Source organism: Hyperoodon ampullatus (assembly GCF_949752795.1).
Source record: "Hyperoodon ampullatus genome assembly, chromosome: 14".
Classification (NCBI taxonomy): domain Eukaryota; kingdom Metazoa; phylum Chordata; class Mammalia; order Artiodactyla; family Ziphiidae; genus Hyperoodon; species Hyperoodon ampullatus.
Genome location: NC_136927.1, coordinates 19,107,146 through 19,135,105, shown reverse-complemented (window position 1 = coordinate 19,135,105; position 27,960 = coordinate 19,107,146). Strand labels below are relative to the sequence as shown.

Here is a 27,960-nt window from a genome sequence, read left to right as displayed (position 1 = left end):
AGAGGGAAGACCCCAGACTTTACAGGCTTTCCCGGCTCTGGCCGCCAGAGGGCGCTGCATCGCTGCCGCCGTTGCTAAGCAAGTCTTGGCCCGGAAGCAGTTTCCCATCCCGCCCGCCCCGTGACTGCCGCGCGCCAGACAACTTCCGGTGGGGCGGGCGCCCAGTAGCGGCGAGCAGGCTTCCGCAGTGGCGGCGCGATGACGACTCTCCGGGCCTTCACGTGCGACGACCTGTTCCGCTTCAACAACATGTGAGTGAGGGGTGCCCGGGCCCAGCTGCCGCCGGCGCGTCCCCGGGGCCGTGGGGGGAGGGGGCCGGGCGGACGTGCGGGCGCCCCGCTGACCTTGGCCGGGCGGCCGTCCCCTCGCAGCTCTGCGCGCGGTGTGGGCGCTTCTCGGAGCGCCGGGAGGGGCGGGGGGCGCCGGCCCGGCTCTGACCCCCGGCTCCGGCCCGCGTTCCCCTCCGGGCGGGGGCCGTAGTGGCGAATTACCTTGTATCCGCGCGGGGTAGCACTGTGGCCCCGTCCAGGGCCCGGCGGGTTTGCGCGTCTCGTTTCTGTTGCTGCGCATCCCGGCGGGGACACTGCTGCGGGAGGCCCAGGGTATGCACGTTCCTTCGTCCGAGTTAAGTCAAGGACTGTGACTTGCAGGTACCTTTTTTTTTTTTTTTTAAGTTTTATTATGAAAGTTCCGGAACACTTAAAAAGTTGATAGAATTTTACCGTGAACACGGGTAGACTATCAGCTGGACTCTACCGTTAACACTTCGCTACATTGGCTTCATCACATTTCTGTCCACCCACCCATCCATCCATGCACCCACCAATCCCAGACCCAGTTTAAACACCCCGGGGCAGTTATGTGAAAACTAAGGACCAGAGAGTTCATATTCAAGTGTCAGGAGGATGGAAAGAACTTGAGATGAGGTGGCTGGAAACATTCAAAGAGGGTCTGAGCCTTGGAAGATGGGTAAGTGTTGACAGGGGTGAGGAAGGAGGTTCTGGAGGAGGAAGCAGGTGCGGGCGTGGCCGACACCTGGGAGGTGAGTGATGGTAGGAGCGGGTTTCTGTAACTCAGCGGTCAGAGAAACTGGTGAGACTGGACTTCTGCTCCATTATCGGGGGAGCTTTCTGTGGGGCCTCTCCCGGTCGGAGCAGCGACTGTTGAGGGCTCGCTGTGCCTGGCACTGGAGGAACCCGTTTCCTCCTGACAGTTCTGTGAAGTAGCTGCTCTTCTCATCCCCAGTTTTGGTGTGAGTAAACTAAGGTCCTGAGAGCGCAGGGGAATGGCCCAGGTGGTAGAGCCCTGCGTGGGAGTGGGCAGAGCACGGAGACTGATCAAGGAGATTGGCTCCAGGCGCGTGGTTCTTACAGTGGTCCGTGAGCACCGGGAACTTTTTGGAAGTGCATGTTCCCGGCCGCCCAGGAGCCTGAGCTCGCCACCACAGAGCTGTGTGCCGCGGGCCGGCTGGAGGAGGTATACCAGGCAGGTGTGAGCCATTTAGGTGGTCTTGGCAATGGCCGGGAGATGATGACTTGACAAAGGCTTGGGTTTGGGAAGCCCAGGCCCTGGAAGGTGACAGTGTGCCTTGAAGCTTCAAGAATAGATGAGGCAGAGCCTGTTGGAGAACCAGTTTTAACCGAAGACCTAGGAAGGGCCAACATTTTTATACGAAAACGAATAGAGTAGAAGGAAAACAAGCATGACCATTTATTTATAACAAAACATTTGATTTCCGGGAATCATGTAGCTTGTGAAGTCTTCTTCAGAATATGCCAATAGGGGAACTCCTCTCCCTCCTTGTTTTCTCCTACTTCTCACTTTGATTAGGGCACTTCCATCAAGAACTCCGAGAATCACTGGAGTAGGGTGTTGCAGTAGTCACTGAAAGAAGCAATGGATGTAGAAACGTTGCAGTTAAAATAACAAATATTTTATTCTTGGCAAAATGTTTTATGCCTATTGTGTACCAGTGCTGAAGAGACAGTAGTGAACAAAACAGAAAAAAATGTTATCTTTATGGAATTTACAGTTTACTTATTTAAATTGGCTGCACTGTGCGGCTTGTGGCATCTTAGCTCCCTGACCAGGGATTGAACTCGGACCCTCGTCAGTGAGAGCCAAGTTGGGGGAGTCAGAGTCATAACCACTGGACCGCCAGGGAATTCCCGGAATTTACAGTTTAGAGGGGAGAGTAAGATAGAACTTAGCTTTCAGTACAAAGGAAAAAATGTGAGCTGGAAAGGGAAATAGGGAGTGAGTGGGGATTTGGCTTTGGGTGAGGTGTTCAGGGAAGGTGTCACTGCAGAAAGACCTGGAGGGGAGGGAGCCTGTGGGCCCACACTTCCAGGCAGAGGGAGTGGCACGGGCACACGCACAGATTCCTGTTTCGGAGGAGGAGGAGGCGGCGGCAGCGGTTCTGGAACAGTGAGTGTGGGAGTGTGAGCACACCAGGTCGGATCGGAGTCAAAGGGCTCGACCTCAGAGAGGCCAGCATAGGACATGGGTCTCCACCAACGGCGCTCAGACACCCAGGTGGAGAAGTCGGCTGGGCATCCAGACGTGGGAGTCTCAAGTTTAGGTCTGGGCTAAAGATAGAAATTTCGGGGTCAACACCATGTGCGTGGCATTAAAACCAGGTGGCTAGGGACTTCTCTGGCGGTCCAGTGGTTAAGACTCCACGCTCCCAATGCAGGGGGCCCAGGTTTGATCCCTGGTCACGGAACTAGATCCTGCATGCCGCAACTGAGATCCCACACGCGGCAACTGAGATCCCTTGGTGCTGCAGCTAACACCCAGTGCAGCCAAATAAAAACAAACACAAAAAACCAGGTGGCTAGGTGACATCAGTGATGAGTGAGTGTGGACGGGAAAAACGAGGTTCCAGGAATGTGCCCCAGGGCATCACATGTTAAAGGAGACACAGTGGCCCTGTGAGGTGGGAGGAAAACCTGATGGTGGGTCTGGAGTCTGAGAGAGGACAGCATTTCAGCAGGACGGAGCCCTGAACTGTGTCACGTCTGCCGGTGGCTCAGTGGGCAGCACGTTTATACATGTCTTCCAGGGGAGCAGAGTCCTGGGTCCCGAGAGGTGGGGGCATCTGCTCACCAGGCCTCCAGGCCTGGGTCCAGGAGAGCAGGTGGAGTGTGGGCGCAGAGGCTTAGGGTGGGTGGGGCGGCGGTGGGACCTTGGTGAAGCTTTCTTCTTACTGCTGTTTTCTTCTTGAAATTGGAAGCAGCTGAGGTGGAAGGGGGAGCGTTGAGGAGACAGGAGAGGGTATAGAGTAGTCCTGAGAAGCAGGGGGCAGTGAGTCCCACATGGATTAGTGATTCTCCAGGTGTGGCCAGGGGCGCCTCAAGATTGTTTTGGGGGTTCTGCAAGCCATTTTCATGATAATACTAAGGGTTTTGTTTTGGGGTTTTTTTTTTTTTTTTTTTTTTGCCTTTTTCATTCTCATTCTCTCACAAGTGCACAGTGGAGTTTTCAAGGTTTGTGATCATGTAATAGTAAGCATAACAGGCACAGAAATGAGAAATCAGCTGCCTTCTATTAAACCAGACATTAAAAAGATCTGTAAAATTGTTAAAACAATGCCATTCTTGTCACTAAATTTTTGTTTTTGAAAATAGTGACTTTTTTGGTTTAAAAAAAAGTTATTCATATTAATGTATAATTTATTTTTTAAATGAATGTTTTAAACATTTAAATGTCAATAGATGTAACCCACAGAAACAAAAGTTCTTGGGGTCTTCAGTAATTTTTGAGTGTAAAGGGATTCTAAGAACTGCTGGTCTCCAGAAATGCAGTGTGACTGTTTGCATTGTTAAGGGTCCAAAAGAAGAGTTTGACTGTGCAAGAGGAAGAGTTGAATGTAGTTGTTTTGGGGTCTGGCAAAATATTGGTTCCATTAATTGAATAGGAAAGTAAGGGTCAGAGTTCTTTGTAGACAGAGGCAGATGTGCATTTAAGAAATGCTGATTCAGGAGTGTTGTGCTCGGATACGCTGGCGTGGCACGCGCTCAGCAGCTCCAGAGCCAGATCAGGAGCTTTCCTCTGAGAACAAAATTGAAAGTATGGGAATGGGGGCGGTGAGGGGCAGAAATGTAGAAGAGTGGCGAGCAGAAGCCTGAGTGGTGAGACGGCCCACATTTGGGGCGGGGAGGGAGGGAGGAGGAGGAATTGGCAGGGAGTGTGCTTGTCAGATGCTGCAGAGCTAGGGTTACTACCCCCATCTGTGATTGACACACCAGCTTGGTCCCCAGTTCCGGTAACAGTTTACTGTCATTTAGTAAATGGAAGGTTTTAGGGACTTCCCTGGCAGTCCGGTGGTGAAGACTCGGTGCTGTTACTGCTTCGGGCCCGGGTCCAGTCCCTGGTCCGGAACTAAGAACCCACAAGCCGCTTGGTGCAGCCAAAGGAAGAAAAAAAAGGAAGGTTTTGATGATGTATTAACTATAAAGTAATTTGTAAAGAAGAAGCAGTTAAATGAAAATGTACAGATGTCTTTATAGTGGCTGTGATGATAGCTCATTATGGTCACGAGGTAAATTAAACCATCTTTCTTAGCTGTAAAGTTGGGTTTTTTTTTTTTTTTTTTTTTTTTTTGCGGTACGCGGGCCTCTTACTGCTGTGGCCTCTCCCGCTGCGGAGCACAGGCTGCGGACGCGCAGGCTCAGCGGCTATGGCTCACCGGCCATGGCTCACCGGCCCAGCCACTCCGCGGCATGTGGGATCTTCCCGGACCGGGGCATGAACCCGTGTCCCCTGCATCGGCAGGCGGACTCTCAGCCACTGCGCCACCAGGGAAGCCCTGAAGTTGGTTTTAAAGTTGTGGATTTAACACGTTTTGTTTTCCCTGTGCGTGTTATTTTTAGTTGTAGTCTCCTTATTTAAACTGGTTTTGTAAACACTGCTTACTGTTGACATTTCTCTTGTTTCTTTTAGTAACTTGGATCCACTTACAGAAACTGTATCCTTTTTTAAAAAGTTAAATGAAGGCTTACTAAGAATAAGGAAAATAGAGGATCAAAAGGAAAAAAATAGACTTGAGTACCAAACATGTTTAAAACTTGGAGGTCAGGAAACATAAGCAACATTGAAAGCAATTGAAAATAAAAAACACTAAAAATCTGGGAACAAGAGTTATCTTACACCTGTTGACAACCTGCTAATATGACCTCATAAATCAAGAACAGTACAATCCCCTGCCCACCCTGCCCCTCAGTAGTAAGCATAGCTGTGAGCAGCAGAAAGCGGTGACTTCAGCAGGAGGGGCTATTCCTGCCTGATGTGAATGAGTCTAGAGTGGACGAGCAGTCCTGGTGGCTCTGTGACATCCCCAGCGACCAGGCTCTGCAGTGGAACCACTCTCCCGTTCCCGGGTGTTTCTGGCTTCCTGTCCAGGTGGCTCCCAGAGCGTCCCGCATCTCAGCCATGTTCCTGGCAGGAGGATCGATCAACAGGGGAAGGTGAGTGCGTCCTTCCCAGACTCCCAGGGGTACCTCTGGGAGGTGCCACGCAGCCTTCTGCATCCTGTGGACCCCTGCCTCGTGCCATACCTGCCTATCTAGAACAGAGTCTGGAATGAGCCTGATTTATATTGGGGCGTGTTGCTAAAGTGAAAAAAGGACTTTGGCTAACATTAGCAGTATTCCTCATGCTCCCCACTAGAGACACGGGCAAAGATGTGTGAAGTGAGGGTCCTCTGACCCTAACAGACGACCCCCACACGCTCCGAAGCGTGAAACACAGAGCTGCACTTTGGGGTTATGTGCCCTCTCCACTGCAGGGTAGGAGGGTAGTATTAATTGATAATTTAACACAGAGGGCATATAGGATGCTATGAAAATATTAAAGAGTTTGGTCTCACCAGTTAAAAGACATGCAGATTAAAACCAAAATGAGATACCATGTTTTATCTATCAAATTACCGAAGATTTCAAGCAGTGATAAAACTCAAGGCTGACGAAGGTGAGGGGAGCAGTCTCGTCAACTGCGAGTGACAGAGTAAATGCTAGGCTTTCTGGAAGGCACTGTGGTAATGTAACACCTAGTAAGTCAGTTTCCTGGAAGGTGAAGATAAGAAATAGTCAGTTATGTCGGGTTGGCACAGTAATGCGCATGGGCCAGGTCTGGCCCACTGCCTGGTTTTGTAAATCAAGCTTTATTGGACACAGCCATGGTGGGTAATGTACACACTGTCTCTGCTCTTCTCCTTGGTTCTCAGTTTTTTCTTTTAAATTGAAATATAGTTGATTTACAATGTTGTGTAAGTTCAGTAGTTTTTTATGGTAAGAATGCACAACAAGCTGGAAATAGAAGAACCTTTCTTAATTTGGTAAAGGTTTGATATTAAAAACCTTCAGTAAGCATTATAGGTAAGTGAGAATTTAGATTCGTTCTCTTTAAGATTGGGTGTAAGATGAGAATGCCTGCTGTCACTACTGCACGGTAACATAGTTCCAGAGGAACTGACCAAAGGTATTGGAAAGAAGAAAGAAGTGAAAGAAAGTATAAGGATAAGAAAGGGAGAAATAAAACTGTCAATATTTATAATTGATAATACAGTCATCTATCTAGAAAAAAGAACAACATATTAAGAATAAGCGAGTTCAGCAATGTTAGAACCAAGATCAAGTTTCGAAAAATCAGTAGCATTTCTGTACACTAGCAGTAGAAATGAAGAAAATATTTTTAATTGAATACTTAAAACATGAATATCTACTTAAAGAACATCATGCATAACACTAAAAAGTTGAACGAATGGAAGCAGATTTTTTTTTAATATCTAAAACTGACAGGAAGTGAATAGCTAGAATAACGATTTTTTTTTTTCTGTTTTGTGCTGTTTTCTTTTTTTAAAATTTTATTGGAGTATAATTGATTTACAGTGTTGTGTTTCAGGTGTACAGCAAAGTGATTAAGTTACACATATATTCATTATTTTTCAGTCTTTTCTCCTACAGGTTATCACAGAATATTGAATAAAGTTCCCTGTGCTATACAGTAGGTCCTTATCGGTTACCTATCTTATATATAGTAGTGTGTGTATGTTAATCCTAAACTCCTGATTTATCCCCCCCCTCCACGTTTCCCCTTTGGTAACCATAAGTTTGTTTTTGATATCTGTAAGCCTGTTTCTGTTTTGTAAATAAGTTCATTTGTATCAGTTTTTTAATTAGACTCCACATATCAGTGATATCATATATTTGTCTTTGTCTGACTTATTTAGTCTGATAATCTCTGGATCCATCCATGTTGTTGCAAATGGCATTATTTTGTTTTTTTTTGGCTAAGTAGTATTCCACTGTATATATGTATACCATATCTTCTTTATCCATTCCTTTGTCGATGGACATTTAGGTTGCTTCCATGTCTTGGCTATTGTAAACAGTTCTGCAGTGAACATTGGGGTGCATGTATCTTTTCAAATTATAGTTTTCTCCTGATAAATGCCCAGTAGTGGGATGCTGGGTCATATGGTAGTTCTATTTTTAGTTTTTTAAGGAACCTCCATACTGTTCTCATAGTGGTTGTACCAATTTACATTCCCACCAACAGTGTAGGAATGTTCCCTTTTGTCCACACTCTATCCAGCATTTGTTTGTAGACTTTTTGATGATGGCCATTCTGACCAATGTGAGGTGATATCTCATGGTAGTTTTTTTTTTTTTTTTTTTTTTTTAGATTCTGTGTATATGTGTTAGCATACGGTATTTGTTTTTCTCTTTCTGACTTACTTCAGTCTGTATGACAGACTCTAGGTCCATCCACCTCACTACAAATAACTCAATTTCGTTTCTTTTTATGGCTGAGTAATATTCCACTGTATATATGTGCCACATCTTCTTTATCCATTCATCTGTTCATGGACACTTAGGTTGCTTCCATGTCCTGGCTATTGTAAATAGAGCTGCAATGAACATTGTGGTACATGACTCTTTGAATTATGGTTTTCTCAGGGTATATGCCCAGTAGTGGGATTGCTGGGTGGTATGGTAGTTCTATTTTTAGTTTTTGAAGGAACCTCCATACTGTTCTCCATAGTGGCTGTATCAATTTACATTCCCACCAACAGTGCAAGAGTGTTCCCTTTTCTCCACACCCTCTCCAGCATTTATTGTTTGTAGATTTTTTGATGATGGCCATTCTGACCAGTGTGAGATGATATCTCCTTGTATTTTCTTTTTTTAAAGAGAAAAAAGTTTTCTTAAATCTGGAAAAACAAAGCACAGAAGAACCAACTGTGTTTCAAACAGAAAGTCACAAAAATTGTAATCATCATCATCAGTTCACTCAGTCCCATGTAATTAATTTTTTTTCATCTTGATCTTTTGTTAGCACTTTTTTGAATTCATCAGTTTTCCATTAGAGTTCTGAAAATGCTTATTCATTCAGTTCAGCAGTATAGTCAGTTACCAGAAACCTGTACTTGTCAGTCTTTTCCATGAATTACTTGAAGATGAAACTCTTTATAGGAACATTTTTGCAAAAGCATCAGAGTACACCCCGAACTGTCTGTAAATGACAAGACTTAAAAATAACCACAGTTAAAGATTTGATGAAAGTTCATAATAATGCGTTGACAAGGAAATTTAGTTATTTCTGAGATATACATTTTAAAATAATAACTAGAATTATGACTTATAACATTATACCAGAACATATAAGATTTTTAGGAATTTCATGTAATGTCTGAAACATTTATATTAACATATTTCCATACAAATAACCCAAAGAAAGCTTTAGTATTAGTTGTTTTTTTTAATTTTTAAATTTAATTTAATTTTTATACAGCAGGTTCTTATTAGTCATCAATTTTAGACACATCAGTGTATACATGTCAGTCCAAATCACCCAGTTCATCACACCACCATCCCTCCCCCACCACTTCCCCCCTTGGTGTCCATACGTTTGTTCTCTACATCTGTGTCTCAACTACTGCCCTGCAAACCGGTTCATCTGTACCATTTTTCTAGGTTCCACATACATGCGTTAATATACGATATTTGTTTTTCTCTTTCTGACTTACTTCACTCTGTATGACAGTCTCTAGATCCATCCACGTCTCAACAAATTACCCTATTTCGTTCCTTTTTATGGCTGAGTAATATTCCCTTGTATATATGTACCAAAACTTCTTTACCCATTTGTCTGTCGATGAGCATTTAGGTTGCTTCCATGACCTGGCTATTGTAAATAGTGCTGCAGTGAACATTGGGGTACGTGTGTCTTTCTGAATTATGGTTTTCTCTGGGTATATGCCCAGTAGTGGGATTGCTGGGTCGTATGGCAGTTCTATTTTTAGTTTTTTAAAGAACCTCCATACTGTTCTCCACAGTGGCTGTATCAATTTACATTCCCACCAACAGTGCAAGAGGGTTCCCTTTTTCTCCACACCCTCTCCAGGATTTGTTGTTTATAGATTTTCTGATGATGCCCATTCTAACTGGTGTGAGGTGATACCTCATTGTAGTTTTGATTTGCATTTCTCTAATAATTAGTGATGTTGAGCAGCTTTTCATGTGCTTCTTGGCCATCTGTATGTCTTTGGAGAAATGTCTGTTTAGGTCTGCCCATTGTTGGGTTGTTTGTTTGTTTGTTTGTTTTGCAGTATGCACGCCTCTCACTGTTGTGGCCTCTCCCGTTGCGGAGCACAGGCTCCAGATGTGCAGGCTCAGCGGCATGTGGGATCTTCCCGGACCGGGGCATGAATCCGTGTCCCCTGCATTGGCAGGCGGACTCTCAACCACTGTGCCACCAGGGAAGCCCTGGTTGTTTGTTTTTTTAATATTGAGCTGCATGAGCTGTTTATATATTTTGGAGATTAATCCTTTGTCCGTTGATTCGTTTGCAAATGTTTTCTCCCATTCTGAGGGTTGTCTTTTCGTCTTGTTTATGGTTTCCTTTGCTGTGCAAAAGCTTTTAAGTTTCATTAGGTCCCATTTGTTTAATTTTGTTTTTATTTCCATTACTCTAGGAGGTGGATCAAAACAGATCTTCCTGTGATTTATATCAAAGAGTGTTCTTCCTATGTTTTCCTCTAAGAGTTTTGTAGTGTCCAGTCTTAAATTTAGGTCTCTAATCCATTTTGAGTTTATTTTTGTGTATGGTGTTAGGGAGTGTTCTAATTTCATTCTTTTACATGTAGCTGTCCAGTTTTCCCAGCACCATTTATTGAAGAGGCTGTCTTTTCTCCATTGTATATCCTTGCCTCCTTTGTCATAGATTAGTTGACCATAGGTGCATGGGTTTATCTCTGGGCTTTCTATCTTGTTCCATTGATCTGTGTTTCTGTTTTTGTGCCAGTACCATATTGTCTTGATGACTGTAACTTTGTAGTATAGTCTGAAGTCAGGGAGTCTGATTCCTCCAGCTCCATTTTTTTTCCCTCAAGACTGGTTTGGTTATTCAGGGTCTTTTGTTTCCATACAAATTGTAAAATTTTTTGTTCTAATTCTGTGAAGAATGCCATTGGTAGTTTAATAGGGGTTGCATTGAATCTGTAGATTGCTATGGGTAGTATAGTCATTTTCACAATATTGATTCTTCCAATCCAAGAATATGGCATATTTCTCCATCTGTTTATGTCATCTTAGATTTCTTTCATCAGTGTTTTATAGTTTTCTGAGTACAAGTCTTTTGCCTCCTTAGGTAGGTTATTCCTAGATATTTTATTCTTTTTTTTTTTTTGCAGTGGTAAATGGGATTGTTTCCTTAATTTCTCTTTCTGATTTTTCATTGTTAGTGTATAGGAATGCAAGTGATTTCTGTGCATTAACTTTGTATCCCATAACCTTACCAAATTTCGTTGATTAGTTCTAGTAGTTTTATAATGGCATCTTTAGGATTTTCTATGTATAGTATCATGTCATCTGCAAACAGTGCTAGTTTTATTTTTTTTTCCGTTTGGATTCCTTTTATTTCTTTTTCTTCTCTGATTTCCATGGCTAGAACTTCCAAAACTGTGTTGAATAGAAGTGGTGAGAGTGGACATCCTTGTCTTGTTCCTGATCTTAGAGGAAATGCTTTCAGTTTTTTCACCATTGAGAACGATGTTTGCTGTGGGTTTGTCATATATGGCCTTTATTATGTTAAGGTAGGTTCCCTCTGTGCCCACTTTCTGGAGACTTTTTATCATAAATGGGTGTTGAATTTTGTCAAAAGCTTTTTCTGCATCTATTGAGATGATCATATGGTTTTTATTCAATTTGTTAATATGGTGTATCACATTGATTTGCGTATATTGAAGAATACTTGCATACCTGGGATAAATCCCACTTGATCATGGTGTATGATCCTTTTAATGTGTTGTTGGATTCTGTTTGCTAGTATTTTGTTGAGAAGTTTTGCATCTATATTCATCAGTGATATTGGTCTGTAATTTTCTTTTTTTGTAGTATCTTTGTCTGGTTTTGGTATCAGGGTGATGGTGACCTCATAGAATGAGTTTGGGAGTGTTCCTTCCTCTGCAATTTTTTGAAAGAGTTTGAGAAGGATGGGTGTTAGCTCTTCTCTAAATGTTTGATAGAATTCACCTGTGAAGCCATCTGGTCTAGGGCTTTTGTTTGTTGGAAGATTTTTAATCACAGTTTCAATTTCATTACTTGTGATTGGTCTGTTCATATTTTCTGTTTCTTCCTGGTTCAATCTTGGAAGGTTATACATTTCTAAGAATTTGTCCATTTCTTCCAGGTTGTCCATTTTACTGGCACAGAGTTGCTTGTAGTAGTCTCTCAGGATGCTTTGTATTTCTGCGGTGTCTGTTGTAACTTCTCCTTTTTCATTTCTAATTTTATTGATTTGAGTCCTCTCCTTCTTTTTCTTGATGAGTCTGGCTAATGGTTTATCAATTTTATCTTCTCAGAGAACCAGCTTTTAGTTTTATTGATCTTTGATCGTTTTGTTTCTGTTTCATTTATTTCTGCTTTGATCTTCATGATTTCTTTCCTTCTGCTAACTTTGAGTTTTGTTCTTCTTTAGTTCCTTTAGATGTAAGGTTAGATTGTTTAAGATTTTTCTTGTTTCTTGAGGTAGGCTTGTATAGCTATAAACTGCCCTCTTAGAACTGCTTTTGCTGCATCCCATAGGTTTTGGATCGTCGTGTTTGCATTGTCATTTGTCTCTAGGTATTTTTTGATTTCCTCTTTGATTTCTTCAGTGATCTCTTGGTTATTTAGTAACGTATTGTTTAGCCTCCATGTGTCTGTGTTTTTTACGTATTTTTCCCTATAATTCATTTCTAATCTCATAGAGTTGTGGTCAGAAAAGATGGTTGATATGATTTCAGTTTTCTTAAATTTACTGAGGCTTGATTTGTGGCCCAATATGTGATCTGTCCTGGAGAATGTTCCATGCGCACTTGAGAAAAAAGTGTAATCTGCTGTTTTTGGTTGGAATGTCCTATAAATATCAGTTAAATCTATCTGGTCTGTTGTGTCATTTAAAGCTTCTGTTTCCTTATTTACTTTAATTTTGGATGATCTGTCCATTGGTGTAAGTGAGGTGTTAAAGTCCCCCACTATTATTGTGTTACTGTCGATTTCCTCTTTTATAGCTGTTAGCAGTTGCCTTATGTATTAAGATGCTCCTATGTTGGGTGCATATATATTTATAATTGTTACATATTCTTCTTGGATTGATCCCTTGATCATTATGTAGTGTCCTTCCTTGTCTCTTATAACATTCTTTATTTTAAAGTCTATTTTATCTGATATGAGTATTGCTACTCCAGTTTTCTTTTGATTTCCATTTGCGTGGAATATCTTTTTCCATCCCCTCACTTGCAGTCTGTATGTGTCCCTAGGTCTGAAGTGGGTCTCTTATAGACAGCATATATATGGGTCTTGTTTTTGTATCTATTCAGCAAGCCTGTGTCTTTTGGTTGGAGCATTTAATCCATTCACATTTAAGGTAATTATCAATATGTATGTTCCTATTACCATTTTCTTAATTGTTATGGGTTTGTTTTTATAGGTCCTTTTCTTCTCTTGTGTTTCCCACTTAGAGAAGTTCCTTTAGCATTTGTTGTAGAGCTGGTTTAGTGGTGCTGAATTCTCTTACCTTTTACTTGTCTGTAAAGCTTTTGATTTCTCCATCGAATCTGAATGAGATCCTTGCCGGCTAGAGTAATCTTGGTTGTAGGTTCTTCCCTTTCATCACTTTAAGTATATCATGCCACTCCCTTCTGGCTTGTAGAGTTTCTGCTGAGAAATCAGCTGTTAACCTTATGGGAGTTCCCTTGTATGTTATTTGTTGTTTTTCCCTTGCTACTTTCAATAATTTTTCTTTGTCTTTAATTTTTGCCAATTTGATAACTATGTATCTCAGCATGTTTCTCCTTGGGTTTATCCTGTATGGGACTCGCTGCGCTTCCTGGACTTGGGTGGCTATTTCCTTTCCCATGTTAGAGAAGTTTTTGACTATAATCTCTTCAAATACTGTCTTGGGTCCTTTCTCTCTCTCTTCTCCTTCTGGGACCCCTGTAATGCGAATGCTATTGCGTTTAATGTTGTCCCAGAGGTCTCTTAGGCTGTCTTCATTTCTTTTCATTCGTTTTTCTTTATTCTGTTCCACAACAGTGAATTCCACCATTCTGTCTTCCAGGTCACTTACCCGTTCTTCTGCCTCAGTTATTCTGCTGTTGATTCCTTCTAGTGTAGTTTTCATTTCAGTTATTGTATTGTTCATCTCTGTTTGTTTGTTCTTTAATTCTTCCAAGTCTTTGTTAGACATTTCTTGCATCTTCTTGATCTCAGCCTCCATTTTTTTTCCGAGGTTCTAGATCATCTTCACTATCATTATTCTGAATTCTTTTCCTGGAAGGTTGCCTATCTCCACTTCATTTAGTTGTTTTTCTGGGGTTTTATCTTGTTTCTTCATCTGGTACATAGCCCTCTGCCTTTTCATCTTGTCTGTCTTTCTGTGAATGTGGTTTCTGTTCCACAGGCTGCAGGATTGTAGTTCTTGCTTCTATTGTCTGCCCTCTAGTGGATGAGGCTATCTTAAGAGGCTTGTGTAAGTTTCCTGATGGGAGGGACTGGTGGTGTATAGAGCTGACTGTTGCTCTGTTGGGCATAGCTCTGTAAAACTTTAATCCACCTGACTGCTGATGAGTCGGGCTGGGTTCCCTCCCTGTTGGTTGTTTGGCCTGAGGCACCCCAACACTGGAGTCTACCTGGGCTCTTTGCTGGGGCTAATGACAGACTCTGGGAGGGCTCACGCCAAGGAGTACTTCCCAAAACTTTTGCCAGTGTCCTTGTCCCCATGGTGAGCCACAGCCACCTCCCACCTCTGCAGGAGACCCTCTAACACTAGCAGGTAGGTCTGGTTCAGTCTCCCCTGGGGCCACTGCTCCTTCCGCTGGGTCCCAACGGGCACGCTACCTTGTGTGTTCCCTCCAAGAGTGGAGTCTCTTTTTCCCCCAGTCCTCTTGAAGTCCTGCAGTCGAATCCCACTAGGTTTCAAAGTCTCATTTTCTAGGGATTCTTCCTCCTGTTGCCAGACCCCCAGGTTAGGAAGCCTGATGTGGGGCTTAGAACCTTCACTCCATTGGGTGGATTTCTGTGGTATAAGTATTCTCCAGTCTGTGAGTCACCCACCCAGCAGTTATGGGATTTGATTTTACTGTGATTGAGCCCCTCCTACCGTCTCATTGTGGTTTTTCCTTTGTCTTTGGATGTGGGGTATCTTTTTTGGTGAGTTCCAGTGTCTTCCTGTTGATGATTGTCCAGCACCTAGCTGTGATTGTGGTGTTCTCACAGGAGGGAGTGAGAGCACGTCCTTCTACTCTGCCATCTTGGTTCCTCCCTCCCTCATTGTAGTTTTGATTTGCATTTCTCTGATAATTAGTGATGTAGAGCATTTTTTAATATGCTTTTTAGCCATGTTTTTTTTTTGGAGAAATGTCTATTTAGATCTTCTGCCCATTTTTTGATTGGGTTTTTTTTTTTTTTTTTTTTTTTTTTTTGCGGTATGTGGGCCTCTCACTGCTGTGGCCTCTCCCGTTGCGGAGCACAGGCTCCGGACACGCAGGCTCAATGGCCATGGCTCATGGGCCAAGCCGCTCCGCGGCATGTGGGATCCTCCCAGACCGGGGCACGAACCCGTGTCCCCTGCATCGGCAGGCGGACTCTCAACCACTGCGCCACCAGGGAAGCCCTGGGTTGTTTTTTTGATATATAGATGCATGAGCTATTTGTATATTTTGGAGATTAATCCCTTGTCAGTTGCTTCATTTGCAAATATTTTCTCCCATTCTGTGGGTTGTGTTTTCATTTTCTTTATGGTTTCTTTTGCTGTGTAGAAGCTTTTAAGTTTAATTAGGTCCCATTTATTTATTTTTGTTTTTATTTTCATTAGGAGGTGGATCAAAGAAGATACTGCTGCAATTTATGTCAAAGAGTGTTTTGCCTGTGTTTTCCTCTAAGTTTTATAGTGTCTGGCCTTCGTTTAAGTCTTTAATCTGTTTTGGGTTTACTTTTGTGTATGGTGTTAGGGAGGGTTCTAATTTCATTCTTTTACATGTAGCTGTCCAGTTTTCCCAGCCTCACTTATTGAAGAGACTGTCTTTTCTCCATTGTATATTCTTGCCTCCTTTGTCATAGATTAGTTGACCATATGTGTGTGGGTTTATCTCTGGGCTTTCTATCCTGTTCCATTGATTTGTATTTCTGTTTTTGTGCCAGTACCATATTGTTTTGATGACTGTAGCATTGTAATATAGCCTGAAGTCAGGAAGCCTGATTGCTCCAGCTCTTTCGTTCTCAGGATTGCTTTTGCTATTAGGGGTCTTTTGTGTTTCCATACAAATTAAAAAAAATTTTTGGTTCTAGTTCTGTGAAGAATGCCATTGCTAATTGATAGGGATTGTAGTTGAATCTGATTGCCTTGGGTAGTATAGTCATTTTGACAGTATTGATTCTTCCAATCAAAGAGCATGGTATGTCTTTCCGTTTGTGTTATCTTCAATTTCTTTCATCAGCATCTTATAGTTTTCAGAGTACAGGTCTTTTTGGTAAGTTTATTCCTAGGTGTTTTATTCTCTTTGATGTGATGGTAAGTGGGATTGTTTCCTTAATTTCTCTTTTTTGGTCTTTCATTGTTAGTGTACAGGAATGGAAGAGATTTCTGTGTATTAATTTTGCATCCTGCAACTTTACCAGAATCATTGATGAGCTCTCGTAGTTTTCCGGTAGCATCTTCAGGATTTTCTATGTGTGGTATCATTTAATCTGCAAACAGTGACGATTGTACTTCTTTTCCAATTTGGATTCCTTTTATTTCTCTTTTTCTCTGATTGCCATGGCTAGGACTTCCAAAACTATGTTGAATAAAAGTGGTGACAGTGGACATCTTTGCCTTGTTCCTGATCTTAGATGGAATGCTCTCAGCTTTTCACTGTTGAGAATGATGTTAGCTGTGGGTTTGTCATATATGGCCTTTATTATGTTTAGGTAAGTTCCCTCTATGCCCACTTTCTGGAGAGTTCTTATCATAAATCGGTGTTGGATTTTGTCAAAAGTCTTTTCTGCATCTATTGAGATGATCATATGGTTTTTATTCTTCAGTTTGTTGATGTGGTGTATCACACTGATTTGCAGATATTGAAGCATCCTTGCATCCCTTGGATAAAGCCCACTTGATCATGGTGTATGATCCTTTTAATGTATCGTTGGATTCAGTTTACTAGTATTTGGTTGAGGATTTTTGCATTTATGTTCGTCAGTGATATTGACCTGTAATTTTTTTTGTGGTTTCTTTGTCTGGTTTTGATATCAGGGTGATGATGGCCTCATAGAATGAGCTTGGGAGTATTCCTTCCTCTGCAGTTTTTTGGAAGAGTTTCAGAAGGATAGGTGTTAACTCTTCTCTAAATGTTGATAGAATTTGCCTGTGAAGCCATGTGGTCCTGCACTTTTCTTTGTTGGAAGTTTTTTAATCACTTTCAATTTCAGTACTTGTGATTAGTCGATTCATATTTTGTATTTTTTTCTGGTTCAGTCTTGGAAGGTTGTATCTAAGAATTTGTCCATTTCTTCTAGGTTGTCCGTTTTATTGGTATACAGTTGTTTGTAGTAGTCTATTATGATTGTTTTTCTGTGATGTCAGTTGTAACTTTTTCATTTCTGATCTTAAGCCCTCTCCCTTTTTTTTCTTGATGAGTCTGGCTAAAGGTTTATCCATTTTGTTTATCTTCTCAAAGACCCAGCTTTTAGTTTCATTGATCTTTTTTGTTTCCTTTGTCTCTGTTTCATTTATTTCTGCTCTGATCTTTATGATTTCTTTACTTTTACTAACTTCGGGGTTTTTTTTTTTTTGTACTTTCTCTGGTTGCTTTAGGTGTATGGTTAGGTTGTTTACTTGAGTTTTTCTTGTTTTCTGAGGTAAGATTGTATTGCTACAAACTTCCCTCTTAGAACTGCTTTTGCTGTGTCCCATAGGTTTTGGATTGCTATGTTTTTGATGTCATTTGTCTCTAGGTACTTGTTGATTTCCTCTTTGATTTCTTCAGTGATCCATTGGTCGTTTAGTAACATATTGTTTAGCCTCCATGTGTTTGTGTTTTCTTACAGTTTTTTTTTTTTTTTTTTTGCCTGTAATTGATTTCTAATCTCATAGCTTTGTGGTCAGAAAAAGATGCTTGATGTGATTTCAATTTTCTTAAATTTACCAAGGCTTGATTTGTGGCCCAATATGTGATATGTCCTGGAGAATGTTCCATGTGCACTTGAGAAGAAAGTGTATTCCGCTTTTGGATGGAATGTTCTATAAATATCAGTTAAGGCCATCTGGTCTAATGTGTCATTTAAGGCCTGTGTTTCCTGATTGATTTTCTGTCTGAATGATCTGTCCACTGATGAAAGTGGCGTGTTAAAGTCCCCCCCCCATTATTGTGTTACTGTCGACTTCTCTTTTTATAGCTGTTACCATTTGCCTTATGTATTGAGGTGCTCCTATGTTGGGTGCTTGTATATTTACAATTGTTACATCCTCTTCTTGGATTGATCCCTTGATCATTATGTAGTGTCCTTCCTGGTCTCTTGTAACAGTCTTTAAAGTTTGTTTTGTCTGATATGAATATTGCTACTCCTGCTTTCTTTTGAATTCCATTTGCGTGGAATACCTTTTTCCATCCCCTCACTTTGTATGTGTCCCTAGATCTGAAGTGGGTCCTCTTGTAGACTGCATATATATGGGTCTTGTTTTTGTATCCATTTAGCCAGTCTGTGTCTGTTGGTTGGAGCATTTAATCCATTTACATTTAAGGTAATTATCAATAAATGTTCTTGCTGCTGTTTTGTTAATTGTTTGGGGTTTGTTTTTGAAGGTCTTTTTTCTTCCTTTTGTTCTCTTGTGATTTGATGTCTATCTTTAGTGTTGTTTGGATTGCTTTTTCTTTTTTGTGTGTGTATCTATGGTAGATTTTTGGTTTGTGGTTCCCATGAGGTTTTGATATAGCAGTCTGTATAACTACAAGATTGTTTTAAGTTGCTGGTCTCAATTTCCATTGTATTTCCAGTATCCTGCATCCATCTTCTCATGGTTGCCGATTTTGATATCATATTTATGTGTGGATGGTTTCCTATCTTTGTTTGCCTTTACCAGTGAGCTTTCCCATTTGTAATTTTCTTGATTCTAGCTGTGGCCTTTTCCACATAGAGAAGTTCCTTTAGGTTTTGTTGTGGTTTTCACAGTTTGAGTAGCTGCAACAGAGGCTATATGGTCCACACAGCCTTGAATATTTACTGTCTGTCTCCTTTTTTGTTTTCTTTTTTATTTTTATTGGAGTATAGTTACTTTATAGTGTTATGTTAGTTTCAGGTGTACAGCAAAGTGAGTCAGTTATATATATATATTTCCTCTTTTTTCTATTTCCTTCCCATTTAGGTTACCACAGAGCATTGAGTAGAGCTCCCTGTGCTATACTTTAGGTTCTGGTTAGTTATCTATTTTATACATAGTATCAATAGTGTATATGGCAATCCCAATCTCCCAATTCATCACCCACTCCCCCCACCCCCCAATCTGGCTCTTTATAGAAAATGTTTGTTATTTTATTAGCCCCTGAGTTATGTCAGTAACAGCAGTAAAAATCAACTATAGATACATGCAACAGCAGGGCTACATATCAGAAACAAAGTTGAATAGAAAAAGGAAAAAAGACTCCTTAATTTTCATTTGTATTTAAAAAGTTGACCTATTAAAGACTTCTCCATGTTTATAAAAAAGTAAAAGGATTTTGAAGAATTCTGAATGACAGAAAACTTTTTGCTGTATATAAAGTATTAGGATGCAAATCAATTTATGTGGTTTGCTTCCCGTTACACTTAAAAGTTTTTGGCAAAAGTCCCATAATACAGGTGAGGCCATGTTTCAGAGTAACCTGCCAGGGCTTCTTGGTCCATGAGCTTGAGCCAGGGGCTCCTCCAGTAGCCAGAGAAGAGATGGTTATGATGTCAGTGGCTGGATGGCAGAAAGACTAGACGACTGCCATGTTAAGGGTTATGTTTGAAGAGACAGAATAAAGGCTGTCCTTCAGAGGAGTTTGAAGAATTTACACTGAACAGTTTCCAGGAAGTTTAAAAAAAAATGATTGATCGTGTCCCCTTGTAGAACTGCATCAGCAAGCTTATACTAAGACGGAGGACAGGAATTGAGTACAAGTCAGCAAGGACACCAGGGCTGAAGAGTTAAGTAATGAGCAGTACTCAGGCATTCACTTTTAAGTCAGTTTTTTTTTTTTTTTTGCATTACTAGAAATGGAGACCTTGAATTGGTGGAGGGGAAAAACTGGGTTTTCTAAGTAGCCTTTAGAAATACTTAAGTTTAAAGTTATTTTCACTGTCCCATGGCTGAAGCTAATGTAGGAACTAGTCATTAATTTCCCAGTGCAATTATGGAAAAATAAACATATTGAGCATGTGCTGTTTGCCAAGCACCAGGGATAGAGGGAACATGGGATACATGTTCTAAGGGGAGACAGTAAACAAGTAAGAGTGTCAGGTGGTTATGGATAAAGTGCTGTGTGAGCAGCAGGGGAGACAGACTGTAGAACTTGGGAGCCTGGTTCTCTGCTGTCTGTTGGTTGCTACTGTCTCCAGTCACATTTGAGTTTATATATATTCAGGCAATTTTCTTAAAAATCAGTGCTTAACCTAAATATTTCATCTAATAAATTGATTATAGAAGTCATACATATGGCTGGGGATAAACAATACACTTTTTAAAGGAAACTTGAAAATATCCCTTTCATGAAGAAATCTGAGTGTCCATTCATTACTTTGCATCCTCCTTAACAAGACTCTAGTATGGGATTCCTTTTTACTTACAGTACCTCGCCCACTGGCCAGAGTACTTCATTGTTGCAGAGGCCCCTGGTGGAGAGTTAATGGGTTATAGTAAGTATACCACCACTAGTACTTTTTTGGAGAGGCAGTTGAGATTAAAATACAGGTTTTAACTGATTAGTTTAGATTGATCACAGAACTGGAAGTATAATCATGATGCCCATAATCATATTTCCTTTTCAACCATTTGACAGCTCACTGATCCCTTCTGATCCGTTCTGTTTTAGGTGCTATGCTAGGCCCAGGGGATAGAGCAGTGACCCAGACAGACTTGGTTGCATTGCTAACAAAAATTTAAGCTGTAGATTGTCTGTTCTGTGTACATGACACACATACATACCCACAAGAAATGTAGGTATTTTTAAAAATACATATCAAGTAAAAGCATTAATAACAATCAGCTAGATGACTTTTAAGTATTGCTTAAAGATCAGAACTTGGTCATTAGTTTCCTTTATAATAAAAATGTACCAAACAGCATTTCTGTATGTGTAAATCCTCGTGTTTAGTTACTGGATGTGATCTTTCATTGGCAGTCATGGGCAAAGCGGAAGGCTCGGTGGCGAGGGAAGAGTGGCACGGGCACGTCACAGCTCTGTCTGTTGCCCCGGAATTCCGACGCCTTGGTCTGGCTGCTAAGCTTATGGAGTTATTAGAGGAGATTTCAGAAAGGTAGGCGCCTGCTTTGCAAATGATTTTTGAACACTAACCATTTGAGTTTTCTCTTGGTGAACGTTTTATCAGATTTTTTCCTTCAGATTGAGTATCTGTCATGACGCAGTTTCATAGGAATTTCATTTTCAGCCTCTTAATAGTCCTTATAACAATTCTGTCACATATTCAGAGTGATATTATTGTCCCTGTTTGGCCACTGAGGAAAAACTAAGGCAAAGTGAGTGACCTGCTATAGGCTTATGAGCTGGGTAATTGGTGGAATCAAAATCTAGCCCTCAAGGTTTCTGTTAGTGTTCTTGCCACTGTGGCAGGTGTTTCCAAATTCTTTGTTAACACTGTCCTTGGCATCTCAGTAATTTTTTCATAGTGCTCTAGGCTAAACAAAAGTGTAGTCTTAAGCAGTTGTGTCCCAGCAAGCTAGTAGCTATTCGGAAGAAAAAAATATTTTCATTTCATTGTTAAATAACTGGTTACCTCCTAATGAGATGTGTGCACCTGCTGGGCATTGCATGGCTTCTCAAACCTCGGAACCAGATTCTGCAGAACTGCCAGCATTCTTGTTTCATGTTGATTTTCATGTGGTCCTGGGGTTTTTAATCACAGGAATTGCCAAAAGCCTGGCTTCGTAATCACCAAAAGGAATATAATGTGATATGATGTGTATTTGTGAACTGTAGAATGCTAGTAGTTTGCCAGTGTCCAACATGTAAGGTTTGCCTACGTTTTCCCCAAACATTTGAAATATGCACCTCCATGAGTTTGAGAACTGCAAACGTTGTGGCTTTTTTTTCAGACCTGTTTTATGTGTCAAACTCTCACTATGTGTTACTTTCATTAAATCCATTAAAGTGCAACATTTTAAAGAAGTAACCATGGCCTGAACACACTGAGCCAAGTCAAGGGCAAGAGGAACCTAAGCTCATTCTTAATTTAGCTGAAAAAGTCTAGTCCTGAAGAACTTAAAAAATTCTTCCTAGAGTGAATACAGAAGAGGAGAAAATCTTTAGCAAGATTGTAGTTTACACACATTGGTTAATGGCATATCTTGTTGAAAACAAGTATTTGGCATTATGTACAGCTGACAGGTAGTTAGGAACTGTGTTCTAATTGCACATCAGATTTAATGTATATACAGGATAGACCATCTATCTCTTAGAGTAGAAAACCACTATGCTCCCTTCCCTTACAGTTTCTAAACTTTCATTATTTTACAATAGTTGCTAAGATTTAAGTGACCTACATTTGTGTAGGGGTGTGTGTGTATATATGTATATACACACACACACACGTACATATATACATGTATTTTTAATGTACACATTAAATGTGTACACTAAAAATAGAAACAGTATATGATATCCAAAGAGAAAAACAATAATAAAAATCAATTCAAAAGAAAAAAGGAAACTAAAGTAGCAAAAAACAAAAAGCATGAAATAAGGTGGTATCAGTGAATCCAAATATAACTGATAAATACAACAGTAAATGTTAATGGACTTTTAATTGTGACATTAAAAGACATTAATGAACTACTGACTCCAGTTAAAAGACATTATGCCAAGTGAACCAGGCACAGGAAGACAAATATTGCGTGATTCCACTTAGATACCTAAAGTAGTTAAATTCATGAAGAGTGGAATGGTGGTGGCTGGGGACAGGGGAAATGTCAAGTTACTAAAGTTTCAGTTCAGCAAGAAGAATAAGCTCTAGAGTTTGATGTATAATGTATACCTACACTCGAAGATAGTGTACATTTAAAATTTATCATGTTACGTATTCTTAGGACAGTAACATTAAAAAATGAAACACTGTCAGAACTGTATTCTATTTACAGGAAATATGTATAAAGGTTAAAGATACAGAAAGATCGAAAGTAAAGAAATTTTTTAAATTATCATGCAAATTCTAATGGTATGCTTAAATTAACAACAGTCACATTATAGTTCAATAATTACGAGAATAAAAAAGGGTCTGCATACTGAAAAGAGTTAATCAGGGAGATGTAATAATTAAAAATTTTATGTACCCAGTGACAAATTCGAAGTAAAAATGCAACAACTGACAAAACTACAAGAAGAAACAGACAAATCATAATTAGAGATACAAACATGCCTCATCCTAATTGTTAGGACAATCAGAAATTGATTAAGGGTACAGAACAGGGGTCAACAAACTTTTCTGGGCCAGACAGTAAACGGTAAGGCTTCACAGGCCACCCAAGGTCTCTATTGCTTTCATATATGTATTTTAACAACCCTTCAGAATTGTAAAAAACCATTCTTCGCTTGAGAGCAGCATAAAAATAGGTTGCAAGCTTGACCCCTGCCTTAACTAATTTCAGTCAGTAGCCGGAATCTTTCCACAAAGAAAGCTATGGCTTCTCTGGCAAATTTCACCAACAATTTAAGAAATAATGACACTTAAGTTTACTTTTACACACAAAAAGGGAACAATCACAAAACCTGACAAGAGACAATGAGGAAGGAAAATCTCATGACAGATGCAAAGTCCCAGAAAATTCTTAGCAAAATGGATTCAGCAATTCATGAAAAGGATGACATATCAGGGGAAGTTTGTTTTAATATTAGAATGTATTCTACCAGTTAATAGGCTGAAGAAGAATATTTTTTGTCTCCGTAAATGTAGAAAACGCTTTGATACAATCCAGTGTTAACTCTTTATAAAAACTGTTAGCAATAGAAAGGGAAAACTTACTTAACCTGAAAAACTGAAACCTTGTAGTAAATATGAGTGGTGATGCAATGAATGCTTTCCGGGACAGGACAGGATGCCTAAAGTTAGCTTCTCTTCAGTAATTTACTGGAAATCCTCTACCATACAAGTGAAGCAAGAAAAATAAAAGATAGGATTGAGAAGAAACAGAACTGTTATTTTGGATAGGTAAGATTGTACAAACAGAAAACCTACAGGAAGGAATCTACAAATGTTTAGAATTTTAATAAAAGTTAAGCTAAGTTGTTGGATATAAAGTTAGTATAAATTCAATTGCTTTTCTATACAAACAGTAACATTTAGAAGAGGGCGCGATTTGCATTGGCATCAGTACATTAAGCCCTTAGGAGAAATCTAACAAAGCTGTGCGGGACCTCTCTGAAGTTTATACAACTTTACCCAGAGACAGTACAGATGCCCTACCTAAGTGGAGAGAGGAACTGCCTCTGCAGCATAGTTACCCGTCTCTACAGTAGACAGGTAACTGATCCACAGAGTCAGCGTAACTGCAGCCCAAATCTCAAGTCTTCCGTGCGACTTGTTGATTCTGAAACTTACAGGGAATGGAAGGAGCCAAAAAGAGGTAAAACAAACACTCTTGAACAACAAAAAAGTGAGGGGAGTGACTGTCTAGGCTAGTGGGACAGAATTTGAGACAGACTCAGGAACACATGGATTTAGACACACCTTGGAGGCGGCAACTGCAGATCAGGGGTGGGGAAGGCTACACTTTCTGATAAATATGGTAGCACTTCCCACATTAGTACCTTATCATACACAGATCAATTCCATATTTATTAAAAACCTGTATGTGAAGAGCAAAACTTAAAAAGCCCTTAGGAGCACCTTCAAAGGAGAGTGTCTCCATGACCTCAGGGTAGAAAAAGAACTTCTCAAGCCCTAAAAAGTGATAACTGTAAAAGGAAGGTTCATATATTCAACTTCACTAGAGTGCGGTAACTGTGTTCATCAAACGATACATAAGGATAACGACAAGCCACAAATTGGAAAAAGATTTGCAAATTGGGGAAAAGAATTGGGGAAAAGACTTGCACCATCCTTTACACAAGGTTGAATATCCAGAATACAGAGAACTACAGGTGGGGGTTAAAAATGTGTGAAAGACCAATAAAGACCATACAGAATAAGAAATCTAAATGGTTGACACAAATATAATCAGCCTTGTTAGTAATCAGAAATGCCAGCTAAAATTGCCCCAAGATGCCACTGTATCATAAGACTTTCAAAAATAAAAATGTCAGCTGCTCCAAGCCACCCCTATGGGGTGGAGTCTACCCCCCCGTCCTGTGGGAGTGTCAGGTGGCACATGTGGGCTGGGAGACAGGCATTATCTGATAAAGTTGAAGGTGTCCCTGTGAGCCAGCAGTGACACTCCTACAGACCTTAGATATCGTACCACGAGACACACAACAAAAATACTCGTAGCAGCATAGTTGATAATGTATAGGACCACAGACATCTCATAGTGTGTCCATACAGGGACACACTAAACACAGGGAGGATGGACAAGCTCCAGCTGCCCCGGGGCTGACTCAGTACCGACTGAGAGGCGAGTCACTAAAGAGTAGAAAAAGTATGACTCCATTCAGTTCACAAACAGCAGAAATTAAACCAGAACAGGTGGTAAGTCTACTGCATACAGCAAGGCGCTGATGATCACACGAAGGACATGGAGGCCTGGGTAAGAAAGGGGCTGTCACTGACCAGAGGGACCCAAGGGCTTCAGAGCTGGGACCAGTGTCCTGTAGTTATACAAGGCCACATTGGTGCTTTCTTCAAAACCTTTAATTTGTGCATATGGGTGAGACTATTGTATGACCAATTGATAAAATGAACATATCAATTACTATAATATCAAATACACAGTAATTTTTTTAAAGCCAGGTAACAGAATTGTGGTAAAAAAAAAATGCTTTCTTCAAAGTTTATCTTTTAAGAAAACCAGTAGGTTTTGAAACATTACAGTTATCTTTTTGTACTGCAAAATAATTGCCATAAATCCTCCTCAGCTGTAAAAATTGATAACATGATGTAATTGGCTGCAGGGTTTCATAGTACCATCCTATGAATAGAAGTCAAAGTAGTTTTAAAAATTATGTAAGTATTATTATTTTCAAGGACTTCTCCTAATTTTTTTTTTTTTTTAATTACAGAAAGGGTGGATTTTTTGTTGATCTCTTTGTAAGAGTGTCTAACCAAGTTGCAGTCAACATGTACAAGCAGTTAGGCTACAGTGTGTACAGGACCGTCATAGAGTACTATTCGGCCAGCAACGGGGAGCCCGATGAGGATGCTTATGGTGAGCTCCCTTCTGGGGTGGTATCCCCGAGAGGAAGCCGAATGTCTACATTCATCCTACAGACTGAAATACTCGGCTATTTTAATACACTTAAGAGAATCATATTTAAAATTTGAGCTATAATATTTAAATCTGCTTTAACCTGCCCTTATGAACCTGCCACTGATTAACTTACATTAACCATTGGTCAGTTACCGTCAATTACTGTTTTACTGGTACAGACACATTATTTTACTAACGTTCTGTCAAAAGAACATTTGTAGGAAGAGCTGGATCCCAGCTGGGGTTTGGTGTACTCGTGATTGAGAATCTCACTTATTTTTTTTTTTTTTTTTTTTTTTTTTTTTTTTTTTTTTTGCGGTACGCGGGCCTCTCACTGTTGTGGCCTCTCCCGTTGCGGAGCACAGGCTCTGGATGCGCAGGCTCAGCGGCCATGGCTCACGGGCCCAGCCGCTCCGCGGCATATGGGATCCTCCCAGACCGGGGCACGAACCCGTATCCCCTGCATCAGCAGGCGGACTCTCAACCACTGCGCCACCAGGGAGGCCCAAGAGAATCTCACTTATAAATACATTTCTCTTAGAGTATGATAGAAGTGGGGGTAGGGGACAAAACCTCTTAGTTTTTTTTTTAACCTATAAACTTTAAATTTGATGTAAAATATTCTGACATTTGGGTACTTACATTAAACTTTGCTTCCTAACAGATATGAGGAAAGCACTTTCCAGGGACACTGAGAAGAAATCCATCATACCATTACCTCATCCTGTGAGGCCGGAAGACATTGAATAACCATGAGCAGTGGTTCTTAGGCTGATGATGCTCCAGATATTTTATGGACAATATTATTTTCATTAGATGATCCTGGAGCTCTATTAGGAGAAAAGGGAATCGTTTAGCTCTTAAAGACTTCAAGAAAAAAACAGGTTATAAACTTAAGTCTTCTTTCCTATTAGCAATATCATACCTTCTAAAGCTGTCCACTGTAATAAAATTCAGCCAAAAAAGGCAGCTAGGTCAAAAGGAAACATTCCACTGTTATGGTTCATAATGTAATATTCATGGTATGCTAGGGAAAAAGCTTGCTCCAATCTCCTCCTAAATTCTGTGCCTGAGAACCACTGCTGCATATATATTTTTTATTTTGTATTGAACTGTTAATTGAAGCTTTAAAAGCATATATGAAATGTGTAAATCTAAGATGTATAATAAAATGCACTGTTGACTCGAGTGTTTTCTGGAAGTTTGTTGGTCATTTATAAACCTCAGGTTATCAGGACTAAAGAAGGTCATCATTTAGGGTATGTTGTTTCCCTTACATTTTTCATTTATATACAAAGCATTGTTTAAATGCTTACTTGGACAGTCCCTGCCCAGCACACTTAAGTGTCCTTCTTATTGCAAAGTTCTTCCCAGATACTTGTTTCCATACTGCTGGTCTCAGGTCTTTTCTTTGTCTAGTCTCACAGTGCTTTGCTTAAATCCTGCCTTTCAAAATACAAAAAGATGCTAAAATAAAGGGGAAAACGAACCTAATTCCCAAAGAAAGGCCATGTAATTCGATCACAGGCTAACCACATATTTTCATGTGTAGTTTTTATCGCATGCAATATCTGAAAATATCCAGTGAGTAAAAGTAGCTAAAGAAAACGAAATAAATCACAGAAATGATTATTAAAACCTGGTTACTTTTGAAAGGACTGATTTTGGTGGAGTTGAGGGTGAGAGGGAAGTGAGGTTCTCCCAGGAGAGTAATTTTTTCTTTCATGCATTTCACACTGGCACGTTACCTGCCTGAAAGTGGCCTTAGGAGTTTACATGAGAACTTGACTGCTAGTTTTTTTCCTTACACACACATGCGACACAAACAACACGATTATGATT

The 27,960-nt window shown here is 40.4% G+C and overlaps 1 protein-coding gene across 2 annotated transcripts; it reads left to right on the top strand.

Moving 5' to 3' along the window:
* Nucleotides 1-198: 198 nt before the first annotated feature.
* NAA20 (N-alpha-acetyltransferase 20, NatB catalytic subunit) lies at nucleotides 199-27,306 on the top strand (the record flags this gene model as incomplete). Of its 2 annotated transcripts, XM_079718614.1 has the most annotated exons (6): nucleotides 199-251; nucleotides 4,945-4,969; nucleotides 20,309-20,399; nucleotides 20,885-21,020; nucleotides 25,931-26,076; nucleotides 26,783-27,306. In XM_079718614.1, 6 exons carry the CDS (start codon nucleotides 199-201, stop codon nucleotides 26,866-26,868), a joined length of 537 nt encoding a protein of 178 aa, XP_079574740.1. In that variant the 3' UTR covers nucleotides 26,869-27,306. The 2 variants fall into 2 exon arrangements, with proteins under 2 accessions (XP_079574740.1, XP_079574739.1); XM_079718613.1 differs by lacking the exon at nucleotides 26,783-27,306 and having other exon boundaries at nucleotides 25,931-26,251.
* Nucleotides 27,307-27,960: the final 654 nt, after the last annotated feature.